Source organism: Callithrix jacchus, chromosome 5 (assembly GCF_049354715.1).
Source record: "Callithrix jacchus isolate 240 chromosome 5, calJac240_pri, whole genome shotgun sequence".
In the NCBI taxonomy this organism is placed as follows: Eukaryota; Metazoa; Chordata; class Mammalia; order Primates; family Cebidae; genus Callithrix; species Callithrix jacchus.
Genome location: NC_133506.1, coordinates 104,326,846 through 104,339,508, shown reverse-complemented (window position 1 = coordinate 104,339,508; position 12,663 = coordinate 104,326,846). Strand labels below are relative to the sequence as shown.

At 43.5% G+C, this 12,663-nt stretch overlaps 1 protein-coding gene and 1 long non-coding RNA gene across 2 annotated transcripts in view; one reads left to right on the top strand and one right to left on the bottom strand.

Annotated features, from left to right (window-relative positions):
* The window catches only part of NUFIP2 (nuclear FMR1 interacting protein 2), a 34,189-nt gene extending 28,437 nt beyond the window's left edge, over nucleotides 1-5,752 (bottom strand). The window contains exon 1 of the mRNA XM_002748226.7: nucleotides 5,387-5,752. Coding sequence (XP_002748272.1) covers nucleotides 5,387-5,663 — 277 coding nt within the window. The 5' untranslated portion in view covers nucleotides 5,664-5,752. The remainder of the gene's footprint in view (nucleotides 1-5,386) is intronic.
* LOC144582648 (uncharacterized) overlaps nucleotides 5,389-12,663 on the top strand; it is a 59,276-nt gene continuing 52,001 nt past the window's right edge. The window contains exon 1 of the long non-coding RNA XR_013535807.1: nucleotides 5,389-5,492. This is a non-coding gene — a long non-coding RNA (uncharacterized LOC144582648). The remainder of the gene's footprint in view (nucleotides 5,493-12,663) is intronic.

Here is a 12,663-nt window from a genome sequence, read left to right as displayed (position 1 = left end):
CCTATAGTCCCATTTTGGGAGCAAGGGGCCTGAGGGAAGAGGATGGCTTAAACCAGGAGGCTGAAGCTGCAATGAGTATGCACTGAGATGGCACCACTGCCTCTCAGCCTGGGTGACAAAGTGAGATCCTCTCTCTTTCAAAAAAAAAAAAAAAAAAAAAAATTAAAAACCTTCAACCACCATAAAAAGTCAACTCTTGTTACTGTAAGTGATTCAAATAGTTTTCCACTATTATAAAATGGTGCTATCAGCTATCTACCTTTTTATGAAATGTTCACAAAAGCATCTTGAGGTCATTAGAAATAGATATATATACATACAGAGGCCAGGGGCATGGCTCACGCCTGTCATCCCAGCACTTTGTGAAGCCAACGCAGGCAGATCACGACGTCAGGAGTTCAAGAACATCCTGGCCAACATGGTGAAACCCTGTCTCTACTAAAAATACAAAAATAAGCTGGTGTAGTAGGGGGCACCTACAATCCCAGCTACTCGGGAGGCTGAGGCAAAATCGCTTGAACCCGGGAGGTGGAGGCTGCAGTGAATCGAGATTGCCCCATCGCACTCCAGCCTGGTAAAAGAGCAAGACTCTTGGGGGGAAAAGAGAGAGAGAGAGAGAGAGAGAGAGAGAGAGAGAGAGAGAAACCCAGTCTCTACTAAAAACACAGTATTAGCAGGGCCTGGTAGAGCATGCCTGTAACCCCAGCTACTCAAAAGGCTGAGGCAGGAGAATAGCTTGAATTTGGGAGGCAGAGGTTGCGGTGAGCCCAGATTGTGCAATTGCAGTCCAGCCTGGGCAACAAGAGTGAAACTTGTCTCAAAAACAAAACAAAACGAAAAAAAACGGAAAGAATGGGAAAAATAGATATACAGGCCTGGCAGGGTGGCTCATGCCTGTAATCCAAGCACTTTTGGAGGCCCAGACAGGCAAATAAGATCATTTTTAAGATCAGGAGTTTGAGACCAGCCTGACCAACATGGTGAAACCCAGACTCTACCAAAAATATAAAGGATTAGTGGGCATGGTGGTGCACGCCTGTAATCCCAGCTACTTGAGAGGCCGAGGCAGGGGAATCGCTTGAATCTGGGAGGTGGAGGTTGCAGTGAGCTGAGATCGTGCACCCCAGCCTGAGCAACAAGAGCGAAACTCCATTTCAGGAAAAAAAAAAAAAAAAAAAAAAAGATATACAATAGAAGGATACTCCACACACATTGAAGCCAGCAGAAATGAGGGGTCTAATAGGAATACTGCTTTTTTAAAAAAATAATGTTTAGAAAATGAGTTTTCAAAAAAAAATAATGTAGAAGTCTAGAAGATTCACAACAGGACTTATTCATTCTACATTAGAGAAAAAGGTGCAAATACTAAAACTGAACAAATAAAGGCATTTTCTACTACTGTGTGAATTAAAAGTAACTCAAGTAAACATACTCAAGGCATAATCATTCCTAAAACAGACAGGCATAAAACCTGTACCATGAGAGAATATATCTTATATTCTTTTTATTTTTATTTTTTTTGAGACAGATTCTCGCTGTTGCCCAAGCTGAAATACAATGGTGTGATCCCGGCTCACCACAACCTCCGCCTCCAGGGTTCAAGGATTCTCCTACCTCAGCCTCCCAATAGTAGCTGAGATTACAGACAAATGCCACCACGCCCAGCTAGCATTTTTCTATTTTTACTAGAGAAGGGGTTTGCCACGTTGGCCGGGCTGGTTTTGAACTTCTGACCACAAGTGATCCGCCCACCTTGCTCTCCCAAAGTGGTGGGATTACAGGCGTGAGCCACCACATTTGACCTCTCATAAGAGTTAGATTCCACAGGGTTACATTATTAAAAAATTCTTGGCTGCTGGAAAAGCTATAATAGCCAATCAAATCAAATTTTTGGTGGCACAATTTTAACTATGAAACAGGAAGAAAGCGATAATTGGTTAGGATGTTTTCTAAAAGCTTTTTTCTCAGAAAAAAGCTAGGCATGGTGGCTACATGTGTAATCCCAGCACTTTGGGATCTGAAGCAGGTGGATCACTTGAGGTCAGAGTCCAAGATCAGTCTAGTCAACATTGTAAAATCCCATCTCTACTAAAAATACAAAAAAAGAAAAAAAAATTAGCTGGGCACGGTGATGCGCACCTGTAATCAAGAGGCTGAAGTAGGAGAGTCGCTTGAACCCAGGAGGCAGGGGTTGCAGTGATCCAAGATCACACCACTGCACTCCAGCCTGGGCCACAGAGTAAGACTGTCTCAAAAAGGAAGGAAGGGAGGAAGGGAGGGAGGGAGGAAGGGAAGGAGGGAGAGAGGGAGAGAGGGAAGGAGGGAGGGAGGGAAAAAAAGAAAAGCAGAAAGTTCCTAAATAAAGGCTCTCATCAATTTTAACAGATATATCTTTATCCCCTTACCTAACTCTGGAGGGAATACAAGATCTACCTGTATCATTTAACATGCTAACAGGTTAAACAAAGATTTGTATCCTTGGGCCTATTAGTCATAACTTTTCAGATTTCAATTAAAGTTGAACAATCTGAAATAGCAAAAAATCCAATCTCCAAACTAAGCCGAATCAAAGCTAACAATAATAATTCTTCCTTTAAGATTACTAGCATGTAGAAACTCAGATATTGGAAATCACCAAACAATGAAAAAATGGCTTAGAAACCACTGTGCTCCCACCCCAAAGTTTTAATAACAGAAAAAAAAAAAAATCTCGTTTAACTACATAAAGTGTTTGTCATGACAACCTTGTTGATACGTATAAAGTATGCCAGAAAGAAACTTTCTTTTAAATCTTAGATATTTTAGAAAAATGTAAACACTATAGAATAAATTTAAGAAATTAAAGGACTCCTAGCATTTTTATTATTTAAGGCTGCTACACTAACCCTACTTCCAATAGACTCAGCAAAACTCTAGTCCTGATAAATCTAGCTTTTGAATTACAAATTACTCAACACATTTGGCCTTCTCTTGCGCCCTCTTCTGGATAAAAAACTGTTCCTCTTTAGATTTGTGAGTAAAGGGCTACAAAAGCCTACCTCAATATGTTACAGATAAATTTCAAAAATATTCTAATGTTTTCTTAGTTATTAGCATTATGCATGTCAAAGCAACAGCACTGTGACCAAACCATACACTCGCCCAAAACTGTTTACATTTTGTCAAAACTGCTAATTTCAGTTTCCTCTTTATCCACTACCCCTTCCAAGATAACACATATTTGGAGGAATACCACTTTGAATGGTTTAGGGGCTGCTTATATAGAGAAAGAAGTCCTGCAACAGTGTATTAACCTGACCAATAAAATTCAATTTTCAATCTCAACAGTCATATTGTCTTATATAGCCATAATATGGTAGTATTTCCTCATCTTTTGAACAAGATCTAATGCTAAAAAGATCTAGTTATATAGTCCCTAACAGTTTTTAAACTGCTCCAGATCTTTAGCATTAAACACCTAACTCACATGTGTTCACTTCTACTGCATGCCATCGGTCCCTAACAACTCCCAAAATGGAAAATCTGACATTGTAATTTCAATCTTCAAGTTACGATCTGCAATAAAAGTTTTCCCCCAGCTCTCAATAATTCCTTCTCTCAAATTTAATACGCTGAGTTTAACATATGCTGATGCTTCTTCTCTTTGGATTTATAAAGAGCCCTTATTTTTAAAAATCTGCATGGTATTAAACTTTTAAACTCCTCGTGAAACACTTTATGACTTTTACCTCAATTTCTCGTTTAAGATTAGTTTGGGGATCAATATCGGTTTTAAAATATGAAAAACCTTTCTTTTTAACATGGAGAGAAACCTCATCCCAGGCAAGATGGTAGTAATCTAACCTCATGGATGAGCCACTCGGGTTCACCCATAAGGACAAGAAAGAGGAGTCAAAAAGCTCGCCCTCTTCCCCATCCTAACACTTTTTAAAATTCCTCACCTCAAAGACACTGCCCAAGCTCAGAAGGTAAGGGCTGGGTGGGGAGGGGAATGGAGCAAGGTTTTTTGTTTTTTGTTTTTTTTTTAAATAGAAAATGAGCTGTTAGAAGGAAAGGGCCCAAGTGAAAGCCTCAGAGGCGGAGTCGTGAGCGAACCTGGCAGGAGATGAGGTTCCTGTGGCAGAGAAACTCGTGACCGGGGAGCTGGGTTCCCGCTGGGTACCCCACCCGGCCTCAGGCACCGCCTCTACCCAAAATGAATCCCCCCGCCGCCCCTCCAAGGCCTCCTGCCCCGAGGAGCAGCGCGGCCGCAACCCGCGGCCTCCTTCCCCCCCACAGCTCTGCTTCGAGGCCGGCTCCCCGCCCCGACTGCCCGCGCCTCCCGCCGCACCCGGGAGCGGGAAACGCGGCCGCTGGCGCGCGGGGCCCGACGCAAGCCGCTCCCCTCGTGGCTGCTTCCCTCCCCCACCCCAACCGCCCCCGCCCCTCACCCCAGGGACCCGCCCGGGGCCGCGCGCCGCCACCGGGTTACACAACCCCGGCGGCGACGGGGGGAGGGGCGGCCACGGGGCGGGGGTCGGCGGTGCCCCCGCAGTGCAGGGGGCGAGGCGGCGGCCGGTGGTGATCCCGGGTCACCCGGCTCCGCCGCGCCTTGTGGACCTCGACACCCTTCCCCCTCCGCTCCTCAGTGGGCCAGAGTCGGTGACAGGAATCGGCTTCCAACATGGCGGACAGGAAGCGGCCCCGCGAGGAGGAGAGAACATTCCAGCCGCGCCGGCTCTAGGGGGAGCGAGCCCGGGGCGCCGGCCTCGGGAGGAGCCGAGGGGAAAGACTGCAGGGTCCGACGCCCAAAAAGGGCGTTTAGTGGTGGAAATGACCCGTGAGACAAGGGGTCCCAACAGCCCCCCCCCGCAAGACAGGGAGCCCCAAGGCCACAGGTGGGCTTGGGGTGGCGGGTGAGGGACACTTCTTCAACTCAGCCCACCTACCCGCTCCTCGCCGGCTGCAAAAGGGTCTCGCGACACCACCTGAGTCGGGATTCGCTAGGCCTTCCTGAGTTCCACCTCGAGGGATTTTCTGGGGGGGGTAGGTTCACCCCCTCTCAGGGCCCCCAAATTGAGGTAACTCCAGGGCGGCAGGGAGGTGAATGGGAAAGAATAATAAGCTTGGACTTGCAAGGCCCACCCAGCGGGTCTCCCTTCAGCCGGGGCGGGGGCCGGGAAGGTCACGCTGGCCTAGCTGGGCCTCTCCTATGCTGGAGAGGAGGAGAGGGCGCTGCAAACCCCATTGCCCAGCACGAGCTCTAGAATGAAAGGGGGCATCCCCACAGCCGGAGGGTACACACACACACTTCCACCCCGTCCGCGCTCTTCGGATCTGGCCCCACCCCCATCTCCCCTGTCCTCCACCCCCAACCCCCTTCCCCCACCCGTCCTCCCTCCCAGACCTGTTTTCTTCTTCGGCGTTTCCTGGTGCTGCTGGAGGGTGTGTTTCTGCTCATGTTTCAGCGGCTTTGGCTGGGCCTTGGGGCTGCCCTCGGCTCCATGCTGCAGGTATTGGTGAGGCTGCTGGTGATGATGGTGGTGGTGGTGGTTGTGGCTGTGGTTGTAAAAATAATAATGGTGGTGGTGGTGCGGCTGCTGCTGCTGCTGCTGCGGGTGATGGTGCGGATGGTGGTGGCTGTGATGGTGCTGAGGCTGTGGCTGGCCGGGCTTCTCCTCCATTGAAAGCGGCTGGGACTCCCTGGGTGAGGCTGCGGGCTGCTGCACCGTCAGGATCTGAGACTGCTTCTCAGGGCTCACTCAGTATATCTGAGCGCGTCTCGCCAGCGCACTGGTTAACCGAGCGATTCTGCAAGATTGGCAGTCGCGCTCCAGCAATCAGGAGCCACGCTGCGCCGCAAGCCCCGCCCCCAGCTCAAATCCTCTTTCCTTCCCCTTCCCCGCTGCCGCCTGGCCAACGCCACTTACCCTGTGCAACCTCACAGGGCCGGGCCTTCAACGTCAGCACTATGGCTCTCTCTTCTGTCGCTTTCTCTCCTTCACCACGCAGTCTGCGAACAGCACTTTCTACACTCCTCGCCGGCAAACAAGCTCGTGTCTAGTGTAGCAGATTCCACTGGCGATTCCACTGGCGCTGGGAGCCATCTGTTGGTTTTGCACTTCTTAGAATCTGGTGTTTTTTTGGTTTTTTAAAAAATCCTTTTCCGGGTAGCCAGAAAGGGAAGCTCAATTCCCTTAACCCCGCGACCACTAAAGAGGCAATACAAAAAGAGGAAATAAATACATTTTTAAGAATACAAGAGCTTCCCAATCCAGTAGATCATTTTGTATTCTGGATTCATTTTGCTTTGTATTCATATGCTAATCTCTTCCTTTCCACGAAGGGATTATTGGGTTCCACAATGGGGTATCTGTGTAATTTTCTAAAAGGGCACAAAGGGTTTAAATCATTGTTTCTTTGTAGTTGGAGGCAAGGGAGAGTGGGAGGAATGAAAATCTATACTGAAGGTTTTTTTGTTTTTTTTTTTTAATTAAACTTTGCAGGTGAGGTCAACTGTGGAACTAAAATAGGTTTTAGAATGTGAAGTTTCCAGAGCACAGGAAGGGGAGAAAGAGAACTTAAAAGTTAAGTGGGTTGTTGTGGTTTTTTTTTTTTTTGCACTTGGAAAAATTGGAATTTAAGGAAATATTCTGTGCTGTTTTGTAGTGTTGATTTAACTTATCCTGCATTACCACATCACAGTATGATTTTCAAAAGCAAATGTTAGAGCCGTGATAGTGGTTAGGAAGGAAGAGGGTTGTGATGGGGAGGGACACAGGTTACTCTGATAACTTTTGGGACAGGTGGTGATTATACATATATTTGCTTGATAATTATTTATTAAACTGATTATACATGTAAAACGCACATTTCTCAATACATGTTATAGATTGGGGGATTTTTTAAATTGTAAAATATTCATTGTATAAAACTTACCATCTTAATTTTAAGTGTACATATGGCCGGGCATAGTGGCTCACACCTGTAATCCCAGCACTTTGAGAGGCCAAGGCAGGCGAATCTCCTGAGGTCCAGGGTTTGAGACCAGCCTGACCAACATGGAGACACCCCGTCTCTACTAAAAATAAAAATAAAAAATTAGCCGGGCGTGGTGGCGCCTGCTGGTAATCCCAGGTACTCGGGAAGCTGAGACAGGAGAATCGCTTCAACCCGAGAGGCGAGGATTGTGGTGAGCCGAGATCGCGCCATTGCATTCCAGCCTGGGCATCAAGAGCGAAACTTCGTCTCAAAACAAACAAAAAAATTAAGCGTACAGTTCAGGAGCATTAGGTACATTCATATTGTTGTGGAACCATGACCATCATTCATCTCCAGAACTTTTTCATCTTTCCAAACTGAAACTTCGTACCCAATAAAATAACTGTCCTTTCCCTGCTCCTCCCATCCCTCGATAACAACTGCTCTGTTTTCTGTCTACGAATTTGGCTATTCTAGATACCTCATATAAGTGGGATTGTACCATATTTGTGTTTTTGTGACTGGCTTTTTTGCATAATGTCTTCAGAGTAGCATATGTCAGAATTTCCTTCTTTTTTAAGGCTGAATAATATTCTAGTATATGTATATACCACATTTTGTTTATTCACTCAGTAATGGACATATGGACTGTTTCTTCAATGTATGTTACATTTTAGAATTTTTTTTTTTTTTTTGAGACGGAGTTTCGGTCTTGTTAACCAGGCTGGAGTGCAATGGCGCGATCTTGGCTCACCGCAACCTCCGCCTCCTGGGTTCAGGCAATTCTCCTGCCTCAGCCTCCTGAGTATCTGGGATTATAGGCACGCTCCACCATGCCCAGCTAATTTTTTGTATTTTTAGTAGAGATGGGGTTTCACCATGTTGACCAGGATGATCTCGATCTCTTGACCTCGTGATCCACCCACCTCGGCCTCCCAAAGTGCTGGGATTACAGGCGTGAGCCACCAAGCCCAGCCAGCCATGCTAAATTTTAAAGAAAAACCTCTTTGGGGGTACATTTACCAAATTTTGAGAATGAAAACCCTAATAATAATATAAAATCACAATACATAAGTCTTTACCATTGAATAATATTCCACTACTTTCCCAATTATTAAAGAAAAAAAGGTCAGGTGTGATGGCTCACATCTGTAATCGCAACACTTTGGGAGACCGAGGCAGATCAGTTGAGCCCAGAAGTTCAAGACCAACCTGGACAACATACAGAGACTCTTTCTCTACAAAAAAATTTAAAAATTAGCCTGGCATGGTGGTGTGTGCCTGCAGTTGGGAGGCTGAGATGGGAGTATCACTTGAGCCCTCAAGGCGACAGAGTGAGACTCTGTCTCAAAAAAAAAAAAAAAAAGAAAGAAAAAGAAAAAGGAAGAAGAAAGAAAGAAAATGATATAAAATTTAGGATTATGGTGATATTTTTTGTTGATTTAGACATTTAGTTGGAAGTCTTGAATTTCAGAGTTGTGACTTCTCTTTCTAGGTTTTCTACACTGTAGTTGCAGGCAAATCAAAAGTACTCATTCTGTATTTCTGATTTATCACACTTTTGCCTGCCTTAGCTTTTCACTTAACGGTTGTACTGACTGAGTTTAAGAAACTAAATTTTGGGCCGGGCGCGGTGGCTCAAGCCTGTAATCCCAGCACTTTGGGATGCCAAGGCGGGTGGATCATGAGGTCAACAGATGGAGACCATCCTGGTCAACATGGTGAAACCCCGTCTCTACTAAAAATACAAAAAAATTAGCTGGGCATGGTGGCGCGTGCCTGTAATCCCAGCTACTCAGGAGGCTGAGGCAGGAGAATTGCCTGAACCCAGGAGGCGGAGGTTGCAGTGAGCCGCGATCGCGCCATTGCACTCCAGCCTGGGTAACAAGACCGAAACTCCGTCTCAAAAAAAAAAAGAAAAGAAAAGAAACTAAATTTTATTCTCATATGCTCTAGTTACTATGAACGTTGCCTTAGTAGTATGCAGTAGTATGGAGAAAGGCTTACGATACAATGTAAGAAAAAATGCAGAATATTACATTCTCATATGCACTAGACTCATAATCTTGAAGAACATGAATTTTAAAAATAAGAATGGAAATACAACAGTAAAACATAGACCTTTTTATTGACTTTTCTGAAGATGTTTTATATAAAATATATTTGAGATTTGCCATGCATATGAAATATTCTGTTATAATAATGCCCTAATACTAAACTTCTGTGAAAAGAAAATAACTGGGTCTACTTACTTCAAGCAGTTTTTATAAAATGGAATCTGCATTAACGAACAAAACACAAGAAGAAAATATAGCATAAGTCTGATGAAATTATAGATGTTCTTTTTTTCTTTTCTCTATTTTCCAGATGTTCTGTAGTCGTTGTTACTTTTCATATACATTTTTTTTTCTTTTTTGAGATGGGTCTCACTGTGACGCCCAAGGTGGAGTGCAGTGATGCCATCATGGCTCACTGCAGCCTTGCCCTTCCTGGCTCAGGTGATCCTCTCATCTTAGCCTCCCAAGCTGGGACTACAGGCACATGCCACTAGGCCTGGATGATTTTGGTTTTTTGTTTTGTTTTGTTTTTCTGAGACATTGTTGCATTCTGTTGCCCAGGCTGGAGTGCAGTGGCACAATCTCGGCTCACTCCACCTCTGCCTCTGAGGTTCCAGTGATTTTACTGCCTCAGCCTCCTGAGTAGCTGGGATTACAGGCACGTGCCACCATGTCCAGCTAATTTTTTATATTGTTAGTAGAGATGGGGTTTCACCATGTTGGCCAGGCTGGTCTCCAACTCCTGGCCTCAAGTGATCTGCCCATCTTGGCCTCCCAAAGTGCTGGGATTACAGGTGTGAGCCACTGCACCAGGCCATAAAAGCATTATGTTTAGAAATGAAATTAATTTAAAAATATAATCGGTACAATTCTTTGAAATTCATTTCCCGCAGCATTTTACCTACCTACAGTCAACATGGGAAGTTTCAATGGAGAGACAGAGGTTCCAACACTTGGTAGCATGTTTTGACTATCTATATAATAGCTAATATTTATTGGGAGCTTACTATATGTCAAGAACTATTCCAAGTATTTTATCTTCATCTGTCTTTGTAATTCTTTGAGATTGATATTAAGCCCATTACACAGATGAAGAATTTGAGGCCTGAAGAAGAGACTCGCTCATTATTTATTTATTTATTTATTTATTTTTATAACAAACAGCCAACCAATATTTCATTTAAGTCTATGAAATACTATGCAAATACTGAAGAATGATTTACTTCCAATTATGTGGTCACTTTCAAAATAGGTGTCATGTGATAATGAGAAAAATGTATGTTCTGTGGACCTGGGTGAAGAATTCTATAGATATTCACTGAATTTACTTGTTGCAGGTCTGAAATCAAATCATAAATGTCCTTGTTAATCTTCTATCTCGTTGATCCGTCAAATATTAACAATGTGGTGTCAAAGTCTCCCGCTGTTATTGTGTGGGAGTCCAAGTCTCTTTATAAATCACTGAGAGCTTGTCTTATGTATCTGGGTGTTCCTATATTGGGTGCATATGTATTTATGATCATTGACTCCTATTGTTGTATTGATCCTTTTACCATTATATATATAGTGTCCTTCTTTGTTTCTTTTAGTCTTTGTTACTATTAAAATATATTTTGTCAGAGACGAAAATTAACACTCCTGTTTTTGTTTTTGTTTTTTCTCTCCATTTGATTGGTAAGTCTTCTACCAAAGTTTTGTTTTGAGTCTTTGTGTGTCCTTGCTTATGAGATGGATCTGGATACAGCGTACCGATGGCTTTTGACTTTTTATTCAATTTTCCTTTCTGTGTCTTTGATTGGAGCATTTAATCCATTTAAATTCAGGATTAATATTGATATTTGTGAGTTTAATATTGTCGTTTAATGCTCGCTGGCTATTTTGCCCATTAGTTGATATAGATTCTTCATTATGGAGATACTCTTTACCTTTCGGTAAGTTTTTGGAATGACTGATACTAGTTGTTCCTTTCTGTGTATAGTGCTTCTTTCAGAAGCTCTTGTAAAGCAGGCCTGGTGGTGATGAAATCTCTGAGTGCTTGCTTGTTCGTGAAAAATTTTATTTTTTCTTCATTTATAAAACTCAGTTTGGCTGGATATGAGATTCTGGATTGAAAATTCTTTTCTTTGAGGATATTGAGTATTGACCCCGTTCTCTTCTAGTTTGTAGGGTTTCTGCTGAGAGATCTGCTGTGAGTCTGATAGGCTTCCCTTTATGGGTAACCTGACCCTTCTCTCTAGCTGCCCTTAGAATTTTCTCCTTTATTTCAACCCTGGTGAATCTAACGAGTATGTGTCTTGGAGTTGCTCTACTTGAGGAGTATCTTTGTGGTGTTCTCTGTATTACCTGGAGTTAAATATTGTCCTGCCTTAGTAGGTTAGGAAAGTTTTCCTGAATAATATCCTGAAGAATATTTTCCAGCTTGGATTCATCCTCTTCATAATATTCAGGTACACCTATCAAACGTAAATTAGGTCTTTTCACATAGTCCCATATTTCTTGGAGACTTAGCTGATTCCTTTTTACTCTTTCTTCTCTAATCTTGTCTTCTCATTTCATTTCATTAAGTTGGTCTTCAACCTCTGATATCCTTTCTTCTGCTTGATCAATTCGACTGTTAAAACCTGTGCATACTTTGTGGAGTTCTCACATTGTATTCTTCAGTTCTATTAATTCACTTATATTCCTCTCTAAATTGTCTATTCTCGTTAGGATTTCGTCAAACCTTTTTTCAAAGTTCTTAGTTTCTTTGCATTGGGTTAGCACATGTTCTTTTAACTCACAGAATTTTCTTATCATCCACCTCTGAAGCCTACTTCTGTTAATGGAATGCACTCATTCTCCATCAGGCCTTGTTCCGTTGCTGATGAGGAACTGTGATCCCCTGCAGAGGGAGAGGCATTCTGATTTTGGGTATTCTCAGCCTTTTTAGGCTGGTTTCTTTCCATCATTATAAATTTATCCATCTGTCATCTTTGTAATTACCAACTTTCTAATTAGGTCTCTGAGTGGATGTCCAACTTGTTGATTCCCAGCGCCGGAATCTGAGCAACCCACTGTGCCGGCTAAAACAGCAGGCGTTAAGATTGATGGTGCTTTTCTGCCCAGGAATCTCTGGTCTGGCTTCCTTCTTGAGTCCTTCCTTCAATCAGCTGAATAGGCAACTCTGCCTTCCCGGAGCTCCAAATGTCGACAAAGGGGAGCCAGTCCCATTTACTCTGCACTAAGAACCACTGCACCGAGGTGTTGGCAAAACTGTTGCTCCGGCCACAAGAGTCGTGCTGGCAAGCCATGGGGCTCCTCCGCTGGGAATCTCCTGGTCCATAAGCAACAAAAATTCGTCTGAAAGTGTGGCATCCTCTCGTTCTCTGTGCTTTCACTGGGAGCTACAATCCCGAGCTGTTAGTGATCAGCCATCTTGGATCTCTCTCTGACTTGCTCATGATTTAAAAGCCACCACATTTATAGTGGAGCCTGAAAGAGAATCCAGGTCCAGCTGTATAAAATTTCTAACACTATCAAAGGGTAATGTACACTTCCAAAATTTTAGTAAACCTTTATTAGACATTATATATAGTAATATGTATTCTAATATTCATATGTTATATATAGTAAATATCCAAGATATTCATAACAAGCATGAAGATGA